The sequence below is a fragment of the Arachis hypogaea genome, chromosome 16 (genome assembly GCF_003086295.3).
Source record: "Arachis hypogaea cultivar Tifrunner chromosome 16, arahy.Tifrunner.gnm2.J5K5, whole genome shotgun sequence".
NCBI lineage: Eukaryota > Viridiplantae > Streptophyta > Magnoliopsida > Fabales > Fabaceae > Arachis > Arachis hypogaea.
The window spans coordinates 59,189,573-59,208,902 of record NC_092051.1 but is presented as its reverse complement, the minus strand read 5'-3'; the positions used below and the strand labels follow the sequence as shown (position 1 = coordinate 59,208,902).

The 19,330-nt window shown below is 34.9% G+C and overlaps 2 protein-coding genes across 3 annotated transcripts; both read right to left on the bottom strand.

The window, feature by feature from the left end:
• Positions 1-1,241: 1,241 nt before the first annotated feature.
• Positions 1,242-2,657, bottom strand: LOC112754282 (zinc finger protein ZAT5-like). Its single transcript, XM_025801863.3, has one exon. It carries the CDS (start codon positions 2,334-2,336, stop codon positions 1,425-1,427), a length of 912 nt encoding a protein of 303 aa, XP_025657648.1. The 5' UTR covers positions 2,337-2,657; the 3' UTR covers positions 1,242-1,424.
• Positions 2,658-6,915: 4,258 nt separating this feature from the next.
• LOC112757104 (chloroplastic group IIB intron splicing facilitator CRS2-B, chloroplastic-like) lies at positions 6,916-9,079 on the bottom strand. 2 transcript variants are annotated; one of them, XM_072219575.1, is made up of 8 exons: positions 9,018-9,079; positions 8,463-8,547; positions 8,182-8,330; positions 7,974-8,024; positions 7,811-7,884; positions 7,627-7,685; positions 7,457-7,533; positions 6,916-7,106 (listed from the first exon to the last, which is right to left on the bottom strand). In XM_072219575.1, exons 2-8 carry the CDS (start codon positions 8,497-8,499, stop codon positions 6,996-6,998), a joined length of 558 nt encoding a protein of 185 aa, XP_072075676.1. In that variant the 5' UTR covers positions 8,500-8,547; positions 9,018-9,079; the 3' UTR covers positions 6,916-6,995. The 2 variants fall into 2 exon arrangements, with proteins under 2 accessions (XP_072075676.1, XP_072075675.1); XM_072219574.1 differs by lacking the exon at positions 9,018-9,079 and adding an exon at positions 8,645-9,011.
• Between the last annotated feature and the right edge of the window lie 10,251 nt (positions 9,080-19,330).

Below are 19,330 nucleotides of genomic sequence, written 5' to 3'. Positions count from 1 at the left end.
GGGACCGAGTCCGAGCTATTAGTGTCTTCGTGGTATAAGTTAGAACCCATGGATAGCCATTCCTGAGATCTGGAAGGTCTAAACCTTGTCTGTGGTATTTCGAGTAGGATCGGATCTGGGAAGGGATGGCTGTGACGAGCTTCAAACTCGCGAGTGCTGGGCGTAGTGACAGACGCAAAAGGATCAATGGATCCTATTCCAGTATGATCGAGAACCGACAGATGATTAGCCATGCAGTGACAGCGCATTGGACCATTTTCATTGAGAGGACAAGATGTAGCCATTGACAACGGTGATGCCTAACATACAACTTGCCATGGAAAGGAGTAGGATTGGTTGGATGAAGACAGCAGGAAAGCAGAGGTTCAGAGGAACGAAAGCATCTCTATACGCTTATCTGAAATTCTCACCAATAATTTACATAAGTATTTCTATCTTTATTTTCTGTTTATTTATTATTATTATTCGAAAACTCCATAACCATTTGATATCCGTCTGACTGAGATTTACAAGGTGACCATAGCTTGCTTCAAGCCGACAATCTCCGTGGGATCGACCCTTACTCACGTAAGGTTTTATTACTTGGACGACCCAGTGCACTTACTGGTTAGTTGTATCAAAGTTGTGACAAATTATGAATTAAGATTAGAGCACCAAGTTTTTGGAGCCATTACCAGAGATCACAATTTCGTGTACCAATATGTATAAAATTTTAAATATCATGTTACATAAAATAATCTTAAATATTATCTCGTTAACATCGTCCATATCTCATATGTGCATTAATCCTTCACTCACCGATACCTGATTTACAACCTTTATTCTAATATCTTAGCGGAAGGTTATTTTAATAATGAAAAATGATGTTTGTATGCTTTTTATTATATATACTAAAAACAAAATTTTTTATCTTTGATTAATAATTTTTAATATGAAAAGTAGAAGATATAAAAAATATATAAAAAATCGTTATATATATATGACATTTCACTCGTTGACCAATTTAATAAAATTCATAATAATAAAGTTTAAATATGGATGACATGATTTTATTGAGACTAAAAACAAAGAGAAATTCATATGAAGTATCTATCTTGTATCTCCGTTGCTCTCCCTATACTTAGATTCCTTCTAATTGTCGAACCAAAAACATGGTACTAAAGAATTTCTCAAACCAATATATACAATGAATATAAGAGGAATAAATTGTGCACGTAAGTATATATTTCAAAACCAGAGTCTGAATAAAAGTTCAAATTAATTTTGAATATTAACTGAAAGAATCATTGAATGTATACAAGGGTTAATGGAGTGAAAATAACGACAAATGGACAATATGAAAGAGTTAAGAAATGTCAATATAACTGAACACTTAATCAATGATAGAGAGGATCGGAGTGAGGCTATATATTATTATGAACAATCTAATAATGGCAATCTACGAGAGAAGCTGCAGAAGAGAACACAATAACTTTCTCTTTGGACTGGAAAGAGAACTTTGGTACCCTGTTGTGATGATCATCTTCCGGTGCCGGAAGATTGAGATCCAGCTTCAAAATATTCTTGTTGACATTATTATTATTGTTCTTGGTCTCTTGATGATCAGCATTTGCACCACTAATAGATGATGATGTAGTTGTAGTGGTGGTGGTTGTGGTTGCCGCTGTGGCGGAAGAAACGGTCAACAAACCCCTGTGCCTCCTCATATGACCACCCAAGGCTTGGCCAGAGGTGAATTCGGCACCGCAAATGGAACATTCGTGAACCTTACTTGCTTTGGAAATAGGAGCAGTGGTTTCCATGACGGTCGTTGTTTTGGTGGTGGTGATGCTGCGGCAGTACAAGGAGCTGTTTGATATTTGCAAGGTAAGGGCGGTGCTTGTAGGGTCATTATTGTAATTCTCTTGTGTGGTAATAACACTACTACTGTTTGTTAAGATCTTGGGCTTCTTGTGGCTGGCTCTGTGTCCTCCCAAAGCTTGGAAGGAAGGGAAGCTTCGGTTACAAGTCTTGCAATCGTAAAGGTTGAATATGCTTTCTTTCTTGTTATTATGGCGGGTTCCCCGGCCTCCGCCGCCTTGAGCCAAGAGGATCAAGCAATTCGCCATGTCTTCGTCGTTATTATCCTCATCTTCTGTTCTTGCGGTTGTTGTTGGGGTATCCAAACCGAAAGAGGAGGTTGAAGAGGTTGAAGAAGGCATGGCCATAGCTAACCTAAGTGGGGAAGGTAGCCTCTGACGCTTGGTGCGCTTGCCCTTCATCATAATTTGCATGTGATCATTATTGTTATTTTTGTTGCTGCGCACCACATGTTCCTCTTCCACCTGCTGCTCCATATTGTTGTTAATTAGAGAGAATGAATAATGAATTGAAAAGAGTGGGATGGGATGATGGAGTTAATATAATTGGTTGGTGTGAGAAAAGGGGCTTTCTTTAACAGTAACTCAGTGTCTGCCAGAGTTGCGTTTCCAACCTTGGAAGTTAGTTAGTTATATATATGTGTGTGATTACAGGTGGTGGTGTCAAGTGTTGAATTGAATGAGAGAGAAAGATGCATTGTTAAGTATGAGGAGGCGAGGACACGAGTGAGATTCGGTTGGCTTTGAAGCAAACCCATTACTTTTTATCAACGATTCCTCTCTGGAAGGATTGCTTTGCAAGCCTGGAACCACACACAGCTTCTAATTCTAACTATACCTAAATAAATTAACATACAATAACATATCTGTAGTGTGTGTGGTTGTGTTTTCTGTTATTTCAATTTCTTAATTATTAATTGGCTTGTTTTGCTTCTACCAGGCACAGCTTATGGTTACTAATTTTTACCTCTTAATATAGTAATAACCAACCACCACTTATTATTACTATTATTATTAATATATATAATTGTTATTCCACTCCTACTAGCTAGTGTGGGAATTTTCTTCATGGGTTGAGATCATTATGTTCACACTAGCTAGCTATATTATTCTGGTTAGAAACAGTCACCCACCACATACACATGATTCATTATATTATGAATAATAATTAACCATGGAGTTAATGCTACATATACACACCAGCAACATGCATGGTACGGTGTTATCTAGCTAAAGAGGGAGTACATGTCATCATGAGGAGTTGACCCAACCACCATTACTTCCTACTTCTTTGTACACATTAGTCACTAAGTTATTAACTTGTTAATTATTAGTGGACATATACAAGGGAATGCCCCAATGATCACGGCGCGCAACGATACACATACGTGATCCATAATCATTGACATATATATAAACTAAATTAAATAAGTAACAATACTAAAATAAGAAGACCTTAATTAATTAATGAATAAAGTATATTTTTTGTCTTTTAAATTTGTTAAAATTTTTAAAAATATTTTTAAATTTTATTTTATTTTAATTTTGTCTAAAAATTTTTCGATTTGTATTAAATATATTTCTGATAACTAATTTTTAAGAAAATTAGAATTAATTTAACAATAATTTCACAAGAACAATTTTTGATATAAGCAAATCAAATATAATTATCACAAAATATTACGAGATTGGTTTTAAATTTTTTAAAAATTTAACTATTAGGAGGTATATTTGATACAAATAAAAAATTTTAAAAATAAAATTAAAATAAAATAAAATTTAGGAATATTTTTAAACATTTTGGTAAATTTTAAAGATAAAAAATATATTTTCTTCTTAATTAATGACAGAATTGAAAGAGAGCATGGAGTATTGGATACATTTAAAAAATAACAAATGGACGGTGCTTAGGTTGTGGGTTTCGTGGGTGTAAGGTTATAGACTATAGAAAGGAAGAGTGTGCGAATGAAGATCGGAAGGAGTGGCAAGAGAGATTCTTAGCGTAAGGAATTGTTGCGGAAGGTGGGTTGTGACTTGTGAGCGGCACGTACGTAACACCCATCACCCCCCACCATCATGTTTAGTTTAGGGTATAGGCATGGCTATATGCACTTAGTGCCTCAAAGCAAAGCATCTTCTTTAATCCACATTAATAATATTCTATACTTGCATCATTTGTTAATGTATGTTAAATAATGTAAACAATTTTTGTAAATAAACTTAATTTTAAATCTCAAAAATGTTTTATTTGTATAAAAAAATATAGAAAATTATTTATAAACACAAAAAAAGCTTTTGCATATTATTTTTTACCATGATACTACAGGTACAAGTTTTTTTATAATTAAGTTCAATCAAATCGATATAAGTCTAACAAAAAAACAAGCACTTGCGTCACTATTTTTCCTTTTCTCAGTACAAAAATTTTTATTGAAGAGTACAAAAATTTATTGACATAGCACAAAAATTTTTATATAAAGTATAAATTTATCGATATAGTATAAAAATTTTTGTACACAGTACATAAATTTTTATTCATAGTGCAATAACTTTTGCACATGACATATAAATTTTTGCTATGAATGTAATTTGTTGGATGGATTAGTCAATTTCCTAGACATGTAAAAAATTTTGGTGCTATACATAAAAAATTTATGTGTTGTGCATCAATAATTTTTGTACTATGCAGTAGAATTTCTGTGATGTATGTATTTTATTGGTTAGTTGTCAATGTTTTGAGACATGTCCTTTAAAAATTTTTATGTTGTGTACCAAATTTTTTTGTTGTGTAGTGTGTACCAAAATTTATGTGCATATTTTGTTAGTTTAGTGTCAATGTTATGGACATATAGTGCTTTTAAAAATTGTGTGTTGTGCATTAAAATTTTTGTTCTGTGAATCAAAATTTTTGTGCTCTAATTTTCTGAACATATATAGAAGATAAAGATAAAAAAGACGATGACAATGATGATCATGAAGATAATGATGGAGGATGAGAAGGAAAAAAGAAGAAGAAAGGAAGAAGACATTAAAGAAGAAGAATACAATAGATGTTGAAAAGAAAAACAATAAAAAAAGAAGACGACGTTGTTCAAGAAGAAGACTACCATCATGACAACACGATGACGATGACGATGTCGATGAACGATAATGAGGGAGGAGAAAGAGGAAGAAGAAAAAAACATAGCAGTAACAGCACATATATATGTACGTTTGAAGAAAAAGCATACTGTGACTTAGTTAAATACCTAATTTTAAAAAACTTGAAAATTTTTTTTATTGTATTATTTTTATATTTATGCATGTTATTTCATATTTTTTTAACAAAATAATTAACTACTAAAATAAATAAATATTTTTATATCAAAATAATCAAGTCTGTGCCAGTCACATGCTTCCCCTATAAACATACCTTTAATTAGATTCCGCTTTTGGTGTACTTAAAAAGTCGGGTAAACACTTTATAAAAAATAAAATTATCTAATTAATTTTTAATACACGAAAATTTCAGTTTCTATAGTTACACCTCAAAAAATAGAGCCCTTTTTTCTACCGTAGAATAATATATCAATAATGAATCAGTAGTGCTTGTTCGTGTTTTGCAATTTCTTGCATAGGAAAAGGTAATTAAGTTTTTTGTCCTTAAAATGAACTTATATCTTACTTTCAAGTTTTAACTCATCTTATATTGAACGTGTACCTTTGAAGTTTATATTTCATACAGCTATCTCGGGTGAAAGTAACTAAGTAAATGTAAAGGCACCTTCTTTTTGGGTGTATACATGAAATTTTTAACAAATTACACAAGATTCATTGCTCACCGTGTCGATACTTTTAACCTGACTCATCACTTTATCTTTAAAGTGATTTTACTTATTTATTATTCTAGCAAAATAAGTATAACGCCTTTTAAAAATATCATAATATATATATATATAGTTTAAATTTCAATGTATTTATTATACATTTATTAAAAAAAAAAAAGCTTAAAGACTTCCACTAGGTCCTTAAGAATCCTTCATATTTACTTTTTCAATATATTTGTTTTAAAATAATTTTAGTTGAAAAAATTATGAAGTCTCTTGAGAAACTTCCGTTGAATCAAATTAGACTAGTTTAATTTCTAATAATAATAAAATATGGATATCAATTGACCGCCATAAGGATTTTCAAAATATAAAAATTGTTCATTATTATACTTATATATGAGTAATATTAAAGAATAATAATACAAAGTTAGTCTATTATTTTAATAATATTTATAATTTTATATAATCTACAATTATATATTTATTATATTTAAAATGATTCATTTATTTTAGTTATGATCAAAGAATGTAATATAAAAAAAATACATCGACAAAAGCTTAAAAAAAGGAAGTTATGATTCCTTGTAACTTCCAATATTACTCTTATATATAAAATCCATAAAATAAGTTTGTTTTTTGGAATCAAAAATGAGAAATTGAGTATTGTGATCGGTAATTAGAGATTAAACACTACAAGAAAACAGCTCTATTGCCACGCTTTTAAAGCGTGGCGAAAAGCTGAAAAAAGCGTGGCGATAGCTTTTTGCCACGCTTTTTGAGCTATCGCCACGCTTTTGAAAGGGTGACCTATGAAAGGGTGGCGGTTGCTCTATCGCCACGCTTTTCGTGACCTATCGCCACTCTTTATTTTTTGCCACGCTTTTGCAGATTGTCACGCTTAAAAATGTGGCCGTATGTGATAGATACGGCCACGCTTTAAAAGCGTGGCGATAGCGAGAGAAACGGCCACGCTTTAAAAGCGTGGCGATAGCGAGATATACGGCCACGCTTTAAAAGCGTGGCGATAGCGAAAGATACGGCCACGCTTTAAAAGCGTGGCGATAGCCTTGTCAAATTTTTAAAAAAAAAATTTGACTTTACCTTCATTATTGCACAATATAAATTTTCAATCCTTTTTTATTACCAAACCTATAAATATAGTATGCAATTTTTATTATTAGACAAATTAAAACAACATATATAATTTTTGCCATAATTGTTTTATACATTAATACTCGATACAAAACTTTCCAGGTTTTTTCAGTAACAAAAAAATTAGAAGCATTTATATATATTTGTTCATCTCTACAATTTATGAAAATTAAACCTAATGGTACTTGTATTTTTGCCCTAAGTTGAATCTATACACATGGTTATTAAACCCATTTAACACCAGGGTCCTCACTGCTTCAACTCCTTGCTCCAATGAAGTATCAATCTGTCAAAAAATATATATTTCCATCAAAATTCAATCAAGGAAGGAATAAAAAGGAACATAATTTGCGACAAGTAATAAAATAATCACACAAATTCGAGGATTTTACTCTTCGAACTGCATTTTGTAGGTTAGATCTGTCCAAATTTGTTAGGATCCATCAATAGTCTATTAACTACTATTAAGTTCAATAAGCAAAATAAGTTCTAAACTGTTCTCAAACTTGTAGAATATATTAACTATCATAACATGAGTGAAAGCGCAAAGTATTTACAAATATAAGCAGAAACTTGTAATGCAACAATAAAAGAACTAAACCAAGTGATGCTAGGTTGAAAGCCAGGAAGTATAACCTGTTTTCGCTCCACTGAACTGAACTTCTGCAGAAGAAAAGCTTTCACATCCATATTTCCAGGAGGATTTCCGATTCCTATAAACAGAAATATTAAACATACTACTAATGAATAAACTAGACACCATATCAAGTCATCAAGTGATAGGAGATAAGTGGAAAGGAACTAACCTATGGAAAGCCAAGGAAACTCACGGGAACCATCCAAATAGCCCATTACATTTTTCAACCTGCAACAATCTAACACCAATTATATAGGAATTTATGTTCCATTACAACAGGACATAAACACAAAAATATTATACGATATCCCAAATTTATAAACCATGTAACAAAAAAATTCAACAAGAATTACCCATTGTGGTAACCATGTCCGCCTTTAGGTTGAAGCCTTAAAACACCATTTGGAAGGCTCATTTCATCATAAACCTACATAAAAATTCCCACTAACTTTTAAGGAACTTGTACATTGTCATCGCTGACTACTTTCAACTAGAAGTAAGGTTAGAAAAACATACTAGTAGAATATGACGCAGGGATACTTGATAATATGTAGCAAGAGGCCCAGCCTTTAGGAATATTACAAGCAAGAAAAATTAGGGAAATAAATGAGAGAGAGAGGGGGGCTAACAGTAACAATCCATAAGTCATTTGTATGAATGTGAGACACAAAAATGTAATATCAACATATACAAAAAAAAGTAGTAAATCAGATAGATGGTTTACTTGATTCGTTACCAATTTCACCAAGTGTACATGTGTATATCGTATAAAATCTAGCAATTTATGTGATGAAATGAAACTAACCGATTCGCCACTAAAGTTCATGTATGTTTGAGCCTTTGCTAGCAAAATTGGTACATCTCCTATAGAACCTGTATAAGATCACAGAAGAAAAGACAACTCAATGCTAAAGTTACCAAGATAAATGAAGCCAATAAACTTGGAGGAGGAAAAGAGGGAGAAAATATTAATAAGAATAAAATCATTCCTGGGTAATTTTTTACCTATTCCAATCAATGCCATAGACTGTATTGTGTTCATCCGAATCCCTTGTGCTTTAGAAATGCTATTGATTACTTCAAATCCCACCTAACAGATAGTAGGGAAAAAAATATTCATACCACATCAAGAGAAGATTATTGTTCTTTTAAGAACTTTTAAAAACTTTTGGTGAATAACCAATTACATTGTGCCTAGTTCCATGGTATTTACTTCCAAGGTTACCCAAGCCTACGACAAGCCAAGGAGTATACTCCACTTTAGTAGCTCCACTTTATATATAAGTTGTTCAGTGATTGAAGCATCGCTTGATGGCTCAATTGGTTATTATCTCACTAAGTACAACTTGATCAAACAAATTAGAAGCATTTATATATAAATATAAATTAAAGCTTTAATTTCAAAAAGTAGAAAATAACAGCTGCATAGTTCACAGTTGAAAATAATCATGTGTAAATTTAGCCCCCGTTTTACTCCACTCCAAAGACATAATACTACACATTCAATGTTCCTTTATTCATTCTATTTCAGTCCCAACAAAACAAGGAGATCAAAGTTACCTGTTACAGAAACACAATGTGCCCATCCAGCAGCTGCTTTTACAATAGATACTTCAGGCAGAAGAGGGAAAGGCTCTAGAGTTTCCTTTTGCAGAAAAACTAGAAAATGTTAGTTGACTAACAAAGAAGCAACAAAGACTGCATGAGAACAGTGTCATGGTTATGCATTACCCCGTGCTTCCCAGATGTAACATAGCTTTGGCCTAAGTCATCTGTTGAACCCCATGTTATGAACTTTCCAGAATCTGATTAAGGAAAGAGTTAAAAATAAATAAATAAATAAAATAAGAGCAATGATAAATCATTTAAGCAAATATAGTGTACAAAAACTAAAAGTAAATTACGAATACAATCATCTCACAAATAAAAACACACAAATAGCGTTTAACTCAAGTTGATTATGACAGAAACATAAAGAAGTAAGAACAACAATGTATTCCATCGGAGAGTAAATGGAGAAGAAATTGATAAATATATTTTCTCTTTTAAAAAAAATAAATACGAAGAGGGTAAAACTCTGTCCCTCAAGTTTCAACAATCTAACAAAATAACAAGGAAAGAAAAAAAATTAGCTTATGGTTGTAGCTGGAGCAAATAGCAATTGACGATGAAATTTTCAAGGCCCAGAAAATTCCAAAAAAGAAAAATGGAGGAGAGGAAGAGACCTCACGGTGGTGAAGGGAATCTGAGTTGACGAGGACGTCGACGATGTGACCAACGCTCCGCGGAAGGGTTTCTTTTGGCCATCAACGGAGGGCTTGCTACGGACGGTGAGCGCCGAGAGAGTCACCACGAACGAGAGTCACCGCCGAAGGAGCACCGATGATGGGAGTTCCGGAAGAGAGAGTGACGACGGAGGCATTGCAAGCGCTGGGGTTCTTTGAAGGGCTGGGGTGAGGGGCCGGGGTTCTTCGCGGACGGCTGGGGTTCTTGTAAGCTTTTAGGGTTCATCGAAGTGAAAAGGGTTCTTTGAAGAGAGAGGGGTTTTTAATTTCGAAGAATGAAGGAGAAGAACGCAGCGTTTAGAATCATAAAGGAACGCTGCGTTTTGTTTTTGAGAGGACCTTTTGGCCACACTTTTGAAGCGTGCCAAAAGAGTTCTAGGAAACGGCCACGCTTTTAAAACGTCACTATAACAAAATCCTGTTGTCACATTTTAAAAGCGTGGCTGTTTCAATCTATGGCTACGTTTTTTAAGCGTGGCAAAAAAAAAGCGTGGCCAAATCTCGAATTAATTGCCACCTTCATCAAAGCGTGGCCATAGACCCTTTTCGCCACGCTTTTTAAGCGTAGAAAAAAAAAACGTGGCCAAATCTCTAATCAATCGCCACCCCTCATAAAAATGTAGCCATTGACCACTTTTGGCCACGCTTTTAAAGCGTGGCAAGAAAAAAGCGTGGCCATAGACCTTTTTTCTTGTAGTGAAAATTAAAATTTTAATTTTAGAATACAAAATTTTAGTCTTTTTAGTATTTTCTATCTAAAAAGTGGGAACATCAGGAACTAAATTAAAATTTTAAAGATAGAGATTAAAACTTTTATAGCATTTCACTATAAGAAAAATATTAAATACCGTCAAAATTTCTGACAGAATAACGAAAATTATCTGACGGTATAACTCTCATCAGTAACAAATTACTTTCAAATTCTACGACAGATTATATATTTAATCCGCCGGTAATTATCCACCAAAAAATTTCACCGGTAATTTCGGTACTCCACTATGTTCTTTCCCACCTAATTATTGTCGCATAATTTCTCCGATAAAACCGACAATAAATCTGATTTTTATTTATTTATTTTACATAATAGCTGCTCAATTTTTTTTATTTTTTAAATAATAGAAACCTAATATGGTAAATTAAAATATCAAGTGTACAAAAGAATTAACAGTCAGAAAAGTAGAATATATAACAAAACAATCTACAACAAAACTATAATAATTAAAGATCCTGATAGTCATCGTCGTCGTTGTCATCATCTCCCTAGTCCTTTTGAGGCGGCGAACTATGCAGTGATGTCGGTGCCCCTGTAACAGCTCCGCGGCCACTGGCTCGCATCCGATATTGGTACACAGTCATCTGTTGCTCCATCCATTCAAGCTACTCCAACTCTCGCCTCCACTCCAGCCTAAAGGAATTTGTGTCTGAGACACATGTTAGGATCTCCTGATATTTTTACTCAACTGTTCCAGCTGCTGAGCTTGTTGGTAAAGGCTCCGGGTGAGCTCCAACACATGCTCCCTCAAATCGACATCGTCCTCGGGATCGACGGGCCGGCTGGTAGTAGAGGTGGATGAATGTCTCAGTGTGGAGGTTCGGAGGTTTCGGCAAAGAACGATCCAAATCCGTAGACACGGTTCTTGTATGGCTTAGATGTGGTGTCGCACCAAATCGTGTCAAGATCGACGTCAGCTACAGCAGAGTTGTTGCTTTCATCTATAGTTTGCTGAGATTGTTGGGTTGCAGCTTCCGCCAATCTTTGCGTGTAGGACTCCTGTGTAACACATGGTATGATTAGGACTGCAGCTAATTGAAAATTAAACTTTACACCCTGCGATACTTACTCACATAATGATTCGTAGCCCACTGATCAGCGAATCTCTCCTTGTTCTCCTTCAAGGTGTGGGTGTACTTGAAGGTCTTTGCCATTGTCTGATCATGACTCAATAACATAGACTACGCAGGTTGAAACAACTTGTTAAATCATGTTATAATGATATTACATTTCAAAAACAAAACGAACTTAATAACAAATTGAAACAAGTTACATACCAGCCTGGTCTTTGTCTTCATAAAAGTTGTTCATCCACCAATATACTTTGATGACCTGGTCGATACTCTATTAGCTTTGTTCATGAGACAGCGACACTTGAACCCATTATCAGTCTCCCAATAGACGTATAGTTCCTTCTTAAGGTCCGGGCGGAGCCAAATAGTGAGATGGTCGCGCCATTCACTTATGGCATCCATCATCTGCTACAGCTGCCTAACAATCCGATGGTCGAAGATCTTCCTGATCATGATATCGTGCATCTTGTCCTATATAAATTTCTCTTTCAAAAAAATATTTAGTACTAGTTAATCAAAATTAAATACATAATTAAATAAAATAGAAGATATAAACTAACTAATGTTTGAATATGTAGAGTTTTTACCACCCACATCTGGAACCATCCTCTTTGGTCTTGGCAGGGATCTTTGTATAGCTCGGTCATGGATGGTCGTATATCAACTTGATGATATTAGTACACTTCTGTAATCATGCGTTGTTATTTGACGCAAATCTATCAATGAAAAACTTAAGATTAGTAGTTTACTTAAAAATTATTTGAAGTAATCAATAAATTAAACTTTAATTATATTTATATTTTTTAGAAATTTCGACAAAGTTTTATCTATAAATAAAATGCACCACAAACTCTATCCATAACCAATCAACCCTAAACGATTCACAAACAAACCAATATAAAATTATACGACTTAAGCAACAACATCCATGAATAATAAAGTAGTAAGCATATAAAACAAAATATCTTAACAACCTAATTCACTAACCTAAATCTAACCTATCTTAACAACTTAAATCTACTAAAACTAGAAAATTGAGTGTAACTGATGAACAGATTTTTGCTAGTAAAGAATTCACAATAAATTCTCATTGCAAGTATAGTTTCTAAACTAACAATAATCCTTTCATACAAAAACTTGTTTGTCACTAAAGCAAACCCAATAAAATAAACTGAACTATTTAAACCTCGGGTCGTCTCTCAAGGAATTGCAGGGAAGTGTGTTATTATTGGTTATTGGTTTTTCAGAGAATTTTTAGAGTTGGAGAATGGGAAAATAAATGATTATAAATTAAAGCAATGAAAATAAATGAGAGATTTTATGCAATTAAATTAAAAAACCTTGACTAGGAGAAGATTAATCAGAAGTTCTATCCTTGTTGGATTTCCCAAGATTAATAGTAATAGGTTGTTGTTTCTACTTAGTTATCCTTTACTAAATAAAGAAAATTCAAGTTGGGAGCCAACTTCTATTTACAAGTCCTAATCCTCTCCCTTAGGAAGGATTAGCGTTAGTGGCTAGAGAGCCAATCACAAAATAACTCTTGAGTCTTCCAACTCAAGGGTATCCAAATATTAATCAACTCCAAAGCCAAATTGGAGAGAAATCTAAATTAAATTGAAAGCATCAATAAATTGAAGAAAGCAATTATAAATATGAAATACCTCAAATTGCATTAAATAAAGAAATCAAATCTAACATGGAGTTCATAAACCAAATTGGGAAAATAAATAAGCTAGAATGCTAGAATAAATAAAAGTAGAAGAGAAACTAAATCAAAAGAACATTGAACCTGAACCAAAGGGGAAATTGAAAGAAGAAATCCTAAATACTAAAACCTAGAGAGAGGAGAGAGCCTCTCTCTCTAGAAACTACATCTAAAATCTAAAATTGTGAATTATGAGAAGTGTCCCTGATTTCTTCACTCTGCAGCCTCTAATCTGTGTTTTCTGGGCCAAAAACTGGGTCAAAAATAGCCCAGAAATCACCGCCGGACATGTCGCGCGTACGCGCCAGGTTGCGTGCGCGTCGATGGACTTTTCGCCAATGTGCGCGTGCGCGTCAAGTGCGCGTGCGTGTCACCTAGCTGCATGGCCACTATGACAAATTATATATTATTTCGAAGCCTCGGATGTTAGCTTACCAACACAACTTGAACCGCCTCATTTGGACCTCTGTAGCTCAAGTTATGATCGATTGAGTGCAAAGAGGTCAGGGTTGACAGCTTTGCAGTTCCTTCAACTTCTTGTATTCCTTCCACTTTTGCATGCTTCCTTTCCATTCTCTAAGCCATTCCTGCCCTGTAATATCTGAAAACACTTAACACACACATCACGACATCGAATGGTAATAAGAGAGGATTAAACATAGCAAATTTAAGGCCAAAGAAGCATGTTTTCAATCATAGCACAAAATCAGGAAGGAAAGTGTAAAACATGTGAATTCTATGAATAAGTGTGAGAATAGTAGGTAAAATCCACTCAATTAAGCACAAGATGTACCACAAAATAGTGGTGCATCAAATCTCGCTACACTTAAACATTAGCATGTCCTCATGCTAAGCTCAAGAGACTATAAAGGAGTGAAGATGAATGGTAAAACTTATGAAATGCAACCTATCTATATGAATGCAACTAAATGCAAAAATACTTCTACCTACTTAGTTAAAAGTAAACAAGTTCTCCAAGACAAATATAAATCAGATTTCACTAATTCAAATTATATAATAAAAGACAAGTAAACTTGTAAGCAGATAGCTCATAAAAGCAGAGAACATAGAATCAAGCATTGAACCCTAACAGGAAGTGTATATGCACTCTAACCTCTCAGGTGTCTAGGGTGAATCACTCTACTCTTCTCTAATCATGCTTTCTAAACTTTGTTCTTCATCTAACCAATCAACAAACATTTAGTAGACCAATGCAAACATCATGAGGTCTTTTCAAGGTTAGTTGTAATGGGGCTAAGGTAAATGTGAGGATATATATATATATATATATGGCCAAGTGAGCTAAAATATGAATCTTTGACTAACCTATGTTCTCACCTAACATACATACACTCTATATAACTCTAAAATCATGCCTAGCTACCCATAATTCCCACTTTTGCATCACATACTCATGCATCAACTTTTCTTTAATTTTATCACATATGCATTGATCCTTTATTAAACTTAACATTGGGGTAATTTTGTCCCCTTATTCACTTATTACTTAATTATTTGAATATTTTTGGTTTTTATCTTTTTTTTTTTTGAAAATATAAAACTAAACATAACATATCAATGCACGTGGATTTTTAATTTTTCTGGTCTCACATGAGTAGGTACCCAAATTTTCAATATTTTGTCAATGAAACACAGCACCATTTCATCAACTCAAGTTCCCATAGTTTCCCACAATTAATTGACACACAATCTCTATCTTAAGCTAACCAAAGATTCAATTGGGATAATTAATTATTTTTCCGCTTAAGGCTAGTGATGTGGTAAAATATAGAACAAACGGGGATTAAAAGGCTCAAGGTGGCAAACAAAGGTGATTGAAAGGGTAGGCTATTTGGGATAAGTGAGCTAATAACAGTTGATGGCCTCAAATATATGCAAGCATGTAAATACACTGAACAATGGATATATAGAATGGAACAAAGTAAAGTCTGCAATCATAGTGAAGAAAACACACAAGAATAAAATATTATGGTTAAATAATGTAACCATATAAATAAGCTCAAAACTCACGAGTTGTGTGTTCTTAGCTATAATTCATGTTCCAAATTACAATCCTCAAACAAGTTTAACACAAATTTTCAATTTAAATTAGTGAAATGCTATAAAAAGTTTCTTGGAAAAGAAATTATTACTTCAACCAAGTAGTGGTAAAATATGCACAAAATCAAACAAGCATGCACTCAAACATGCAAATGCAACAATGAACTACAAAGAAAATTAAGCAATGGTGTTGAAAAGAAGGTAACTAACCCATGGAAGTCGGTGTCGCCCTCCCTACACTTAAAGATTGCACCGTCCTCGGTGCATGCTGAGATGTGCAAGTGGACGGATGGTTCCAACTGACGGTTTTCTCCAAAAATTATGCAAATTGACTTGTCTGTTGCCCCCTATAGAAGGTCTTCCTTTCCCTTCTCGGTGGCCATCCTGAAAGAAGCGGAAAAGGAAGAAAAGTAACCCAGAAATAAAGATAAGAAACAGTTAAAACTTGGGTGGGTTAATGCTAAATAGTGAGGGTCTCAATTACATGGTAGCTACAACATGCAAGTGAGAAAACAGTAGAGGCAAATGGCATATCAATAGTGAAAAAATTGAAACAATGGGGAAGAGATAGTAGGTAATGAAAGATAATATGAATTCATGTCAATGCAAAAGGAATACCAGTATCATAAAAGATTGGCATTGACAGGTAAATAATATGATCTAATAGTGTAAAACAAGTCACTAAGCACCAAAATAATACCAGAAAAGATATAACAATTGAATAAGAACATTTAACATCAATGGTAAAATAATAAACTTAGAAAAGGAAATAAAACATGCACAAGATGAAAACGCAATGAATGAAAGTATGCAAATGTAATAAAGAAAAATAGAATGAAAGAGAATAAGGATGAAAAGTTAAAGAGATGAAGAAGAAGAAAGTAAGAAAGGAGGAAGAAAGAAGTAGAAAGGAGAGAAGAAAGAAGTAAGAAATGAAAAATAGGGCGCGATGCGCGCGCATGCATCACGCGTAAGCGTGAAAACTGAGTAGGCCATGCGACACGTACACGTGGGTGGCCAAACATGCATACTGACGCGTGAGCGTCGGTCACGCATATGCGTGACTGCTCGCGCGACTCTAGCACAGTGGCAGCCAAACTTTATGTCAATTCGCTCTTTACGCCGAATTCCACGCCCACGCGTACGTGTTGCTGACGTTTACGCGTGGATGGTGAAAAACGTAGGGGATGCGTCTGCGTGAGGTGGCTTGTCCGCCATGCACCCCTCTCGCGCGTCTCCATCGTAACTCTCTGTTTGATTTCTTTTTGTTGCGTAGTCAGACACGACGCGTGCTCGTCATAGACGCTTGCGCGTCGATCCCCCCTTTTTTGATGCAGAATGCAAGTGCTGATGCAGAAATTATGAATTAACACTGATAAAAATAAAATAGAATAAAACTAAGAATAAAATTGAAAGATCATACCATGGTGGGTTATCTCCCACCTAGCACTTTTAGTTATCATCCTTAAGTTGGACATTTGATGAGCTCCTTGTCATGGTGGCTTGTGCTTGAACCCATCCAGGAATCCCACCAAGTTTTGTGATTCCAATAGCCTCCGGGGTCCCAAACTAGGCACATAAAGCCTTCGAGCAAGTTAAAGCAAGTGACAAAGCTCCAGGAGTGTTGACTGTCAGAATGAATTTCGGGGTCCCAAACCTTGCTTTTGCACCCATCTTTGCTTTGATCTACATTGTTCCAACCGGGTGGTACGTAATCTGAATTCTCACTGAGATACCCAAACAGCTTCCGAGACCCATTCGATCAAGCTCTACACCAATCCTTGTACTTCAGTATGGAACGTGGAACCTTATTGAACCTTGCATGACAACTCTTACCACTAACCATCTCCCTCTTACTCTTAAAGACACAAAGAGCTCTAAGTTGCCCATCTGTCTCAAGCAAAGCATATTCAAGTGGGCTAATTAAGCTTAGAGATGAAAGATTTACCCACTTGAATGAAGGAATGGATGGTGATGGCTTTGGGGGAGAGGTCTCCAACAATTTTGGCAAGGTGATTTCCAGCTCTATTCCCTTGAGATCTTCCTTGACAACCTCCACCTCTTTGCAAGCTTCTTCAATTTTAACTTCTTCCTCTTGGTAGCTTTCTTCTAATTCAATCTCTTCTTCATTACTCACCAAGGGCATGGGAGGTTGTGTTTTTTCTTCTTTAATCTCCATGTCAAGTCCAATGAGAGAAGATTCAATTGTAGATAAGGATTCATCAATGATTGAATCCATCTCTTGATCAACCTCCTCAAAGTCATCAACCAGGATATGCCTTGGAAGTTGTACACCCTCCTTAACATCAACATCAAACATCTTGGAAGGAGGCTCTATGACTGGACTTTCCCATGGAGGTTCAACATCTCATAAGTCTGCAACCACTTCTTCCTCTTCAATAATTGCTGCTTTGTCCAGTTGTTTTAGTATAAAATCGTACTCCTCCTTGATGATTTTATTTCTATGACAACTCCCTTCAACTACTCTTTCATCTTTAAGGGTCTATCCTACCTCCATATTTTGGGCCTCCTCTTGCTCCTCTGGAAATAAAGCCGCGTGTAATCGATCCATTGCGTCCCTAAGACGATCCCTTCTCTGTTGTTCCATGTCAGTAGCATAATTGGGATCATATTGCTCTTGGATTGATGGATATAGGTATTCTTGCACGGAGGGTGGCGATGCACTAAAGCCAGAGGGTTGAATATTGGAGGTAGAGGGTTGGGTCCTACGGGATATAAGATTTTGGAGTTTAGAGGTGAGACCAATGAGATTAGAGATAAGTGTGTTATTATCCAATGGAGGTTGGGGTGGATAGGAGGGTTCATTTGTTGGGAGGAAGGGCTCATAATACGGAGGTGGTTCTTCTTGGTAAGGATTAGGGTCATATGGGGGTGTTTGGTGGCAATTTGCTTGTGAGTATGATGGTTCAAAGTTATGTTGAGGAGGGGGTTCATAGGCATATGATGGGCTTGTTGGTAACTACAAGGGGGTCCACCATATTCATCATCTTGGTACGCACCGTGGAATGGTTCTTGACTATAGTAATTTGGTGGAGGTTGGTTGTCACGAAAAGATCCACCATAGCTATTGTCTTGGTATGCATCATATAATGGTTGTTGGTTATAGCGCATTGGAGGGGGTTGTTGCTAAGAAGGTTGATCACATCCTTGTGGCTCCTCCCATCTTTGATTGTTCCAACCTTGATGGATGTTCTCATTATAGCGCCCATTCCCTGCAACATAATTTGAACTAAACTCATAGCGAATGGGGTGAGAATTCATAGTAGCTAATAAAAATTAAAAATAAAAATAAACAAACAAGCAAAAGCAAATATTTACAATAACCAATAATAAGGCACACGTTTGTAATTCCCCAGCAACGGCGCCATTTTGATGAACTGATTTTTGCTAGTAAAGAATTCACAATAAATTCTTGTTGCAAGTATAGTTTCTAAACTAACAATAATCCTTTCATACAAAAACTTGTTTGTCACTAAAGCAAACCCAATAAAATAAACCGAAGTATTTAAACCTCGGGTCGTCTCTCAAGGAATTGCAGGGAAGTGTGTTATTATTGGTTATGGATTTTTTAGAGAATTTTTAGAGTTGGAGAATGGGAAAATAAATGATTATAAATTAAAGAAATGAAAATAAACGAGAGATTTTATGAAATTAAATTAAAAAGCCTTGGCTAGGAGAAGATTAATTGGAAGTTCTATCCTTGTTGGATTTCCCAAGATTAATAGTAATAGACTGTTGTTTTTACTTAGTTATCCTTTACTAAATAAAGGAAAGTCAAGTTGGGAGCCAACTTCTATTCACAAGTCCTAATCCTCTCCCTTGGGAAGGATTAGCGATAGTGGCCAGAGAGCCAATCACAAATTAACTCTTGAGTCTTCCAACTCAAGGGTCTCCAAATATTAATCAACTCCAAAGCTAAGTTGGAGAGAAATCTAAATTAAATTGAAAGCATC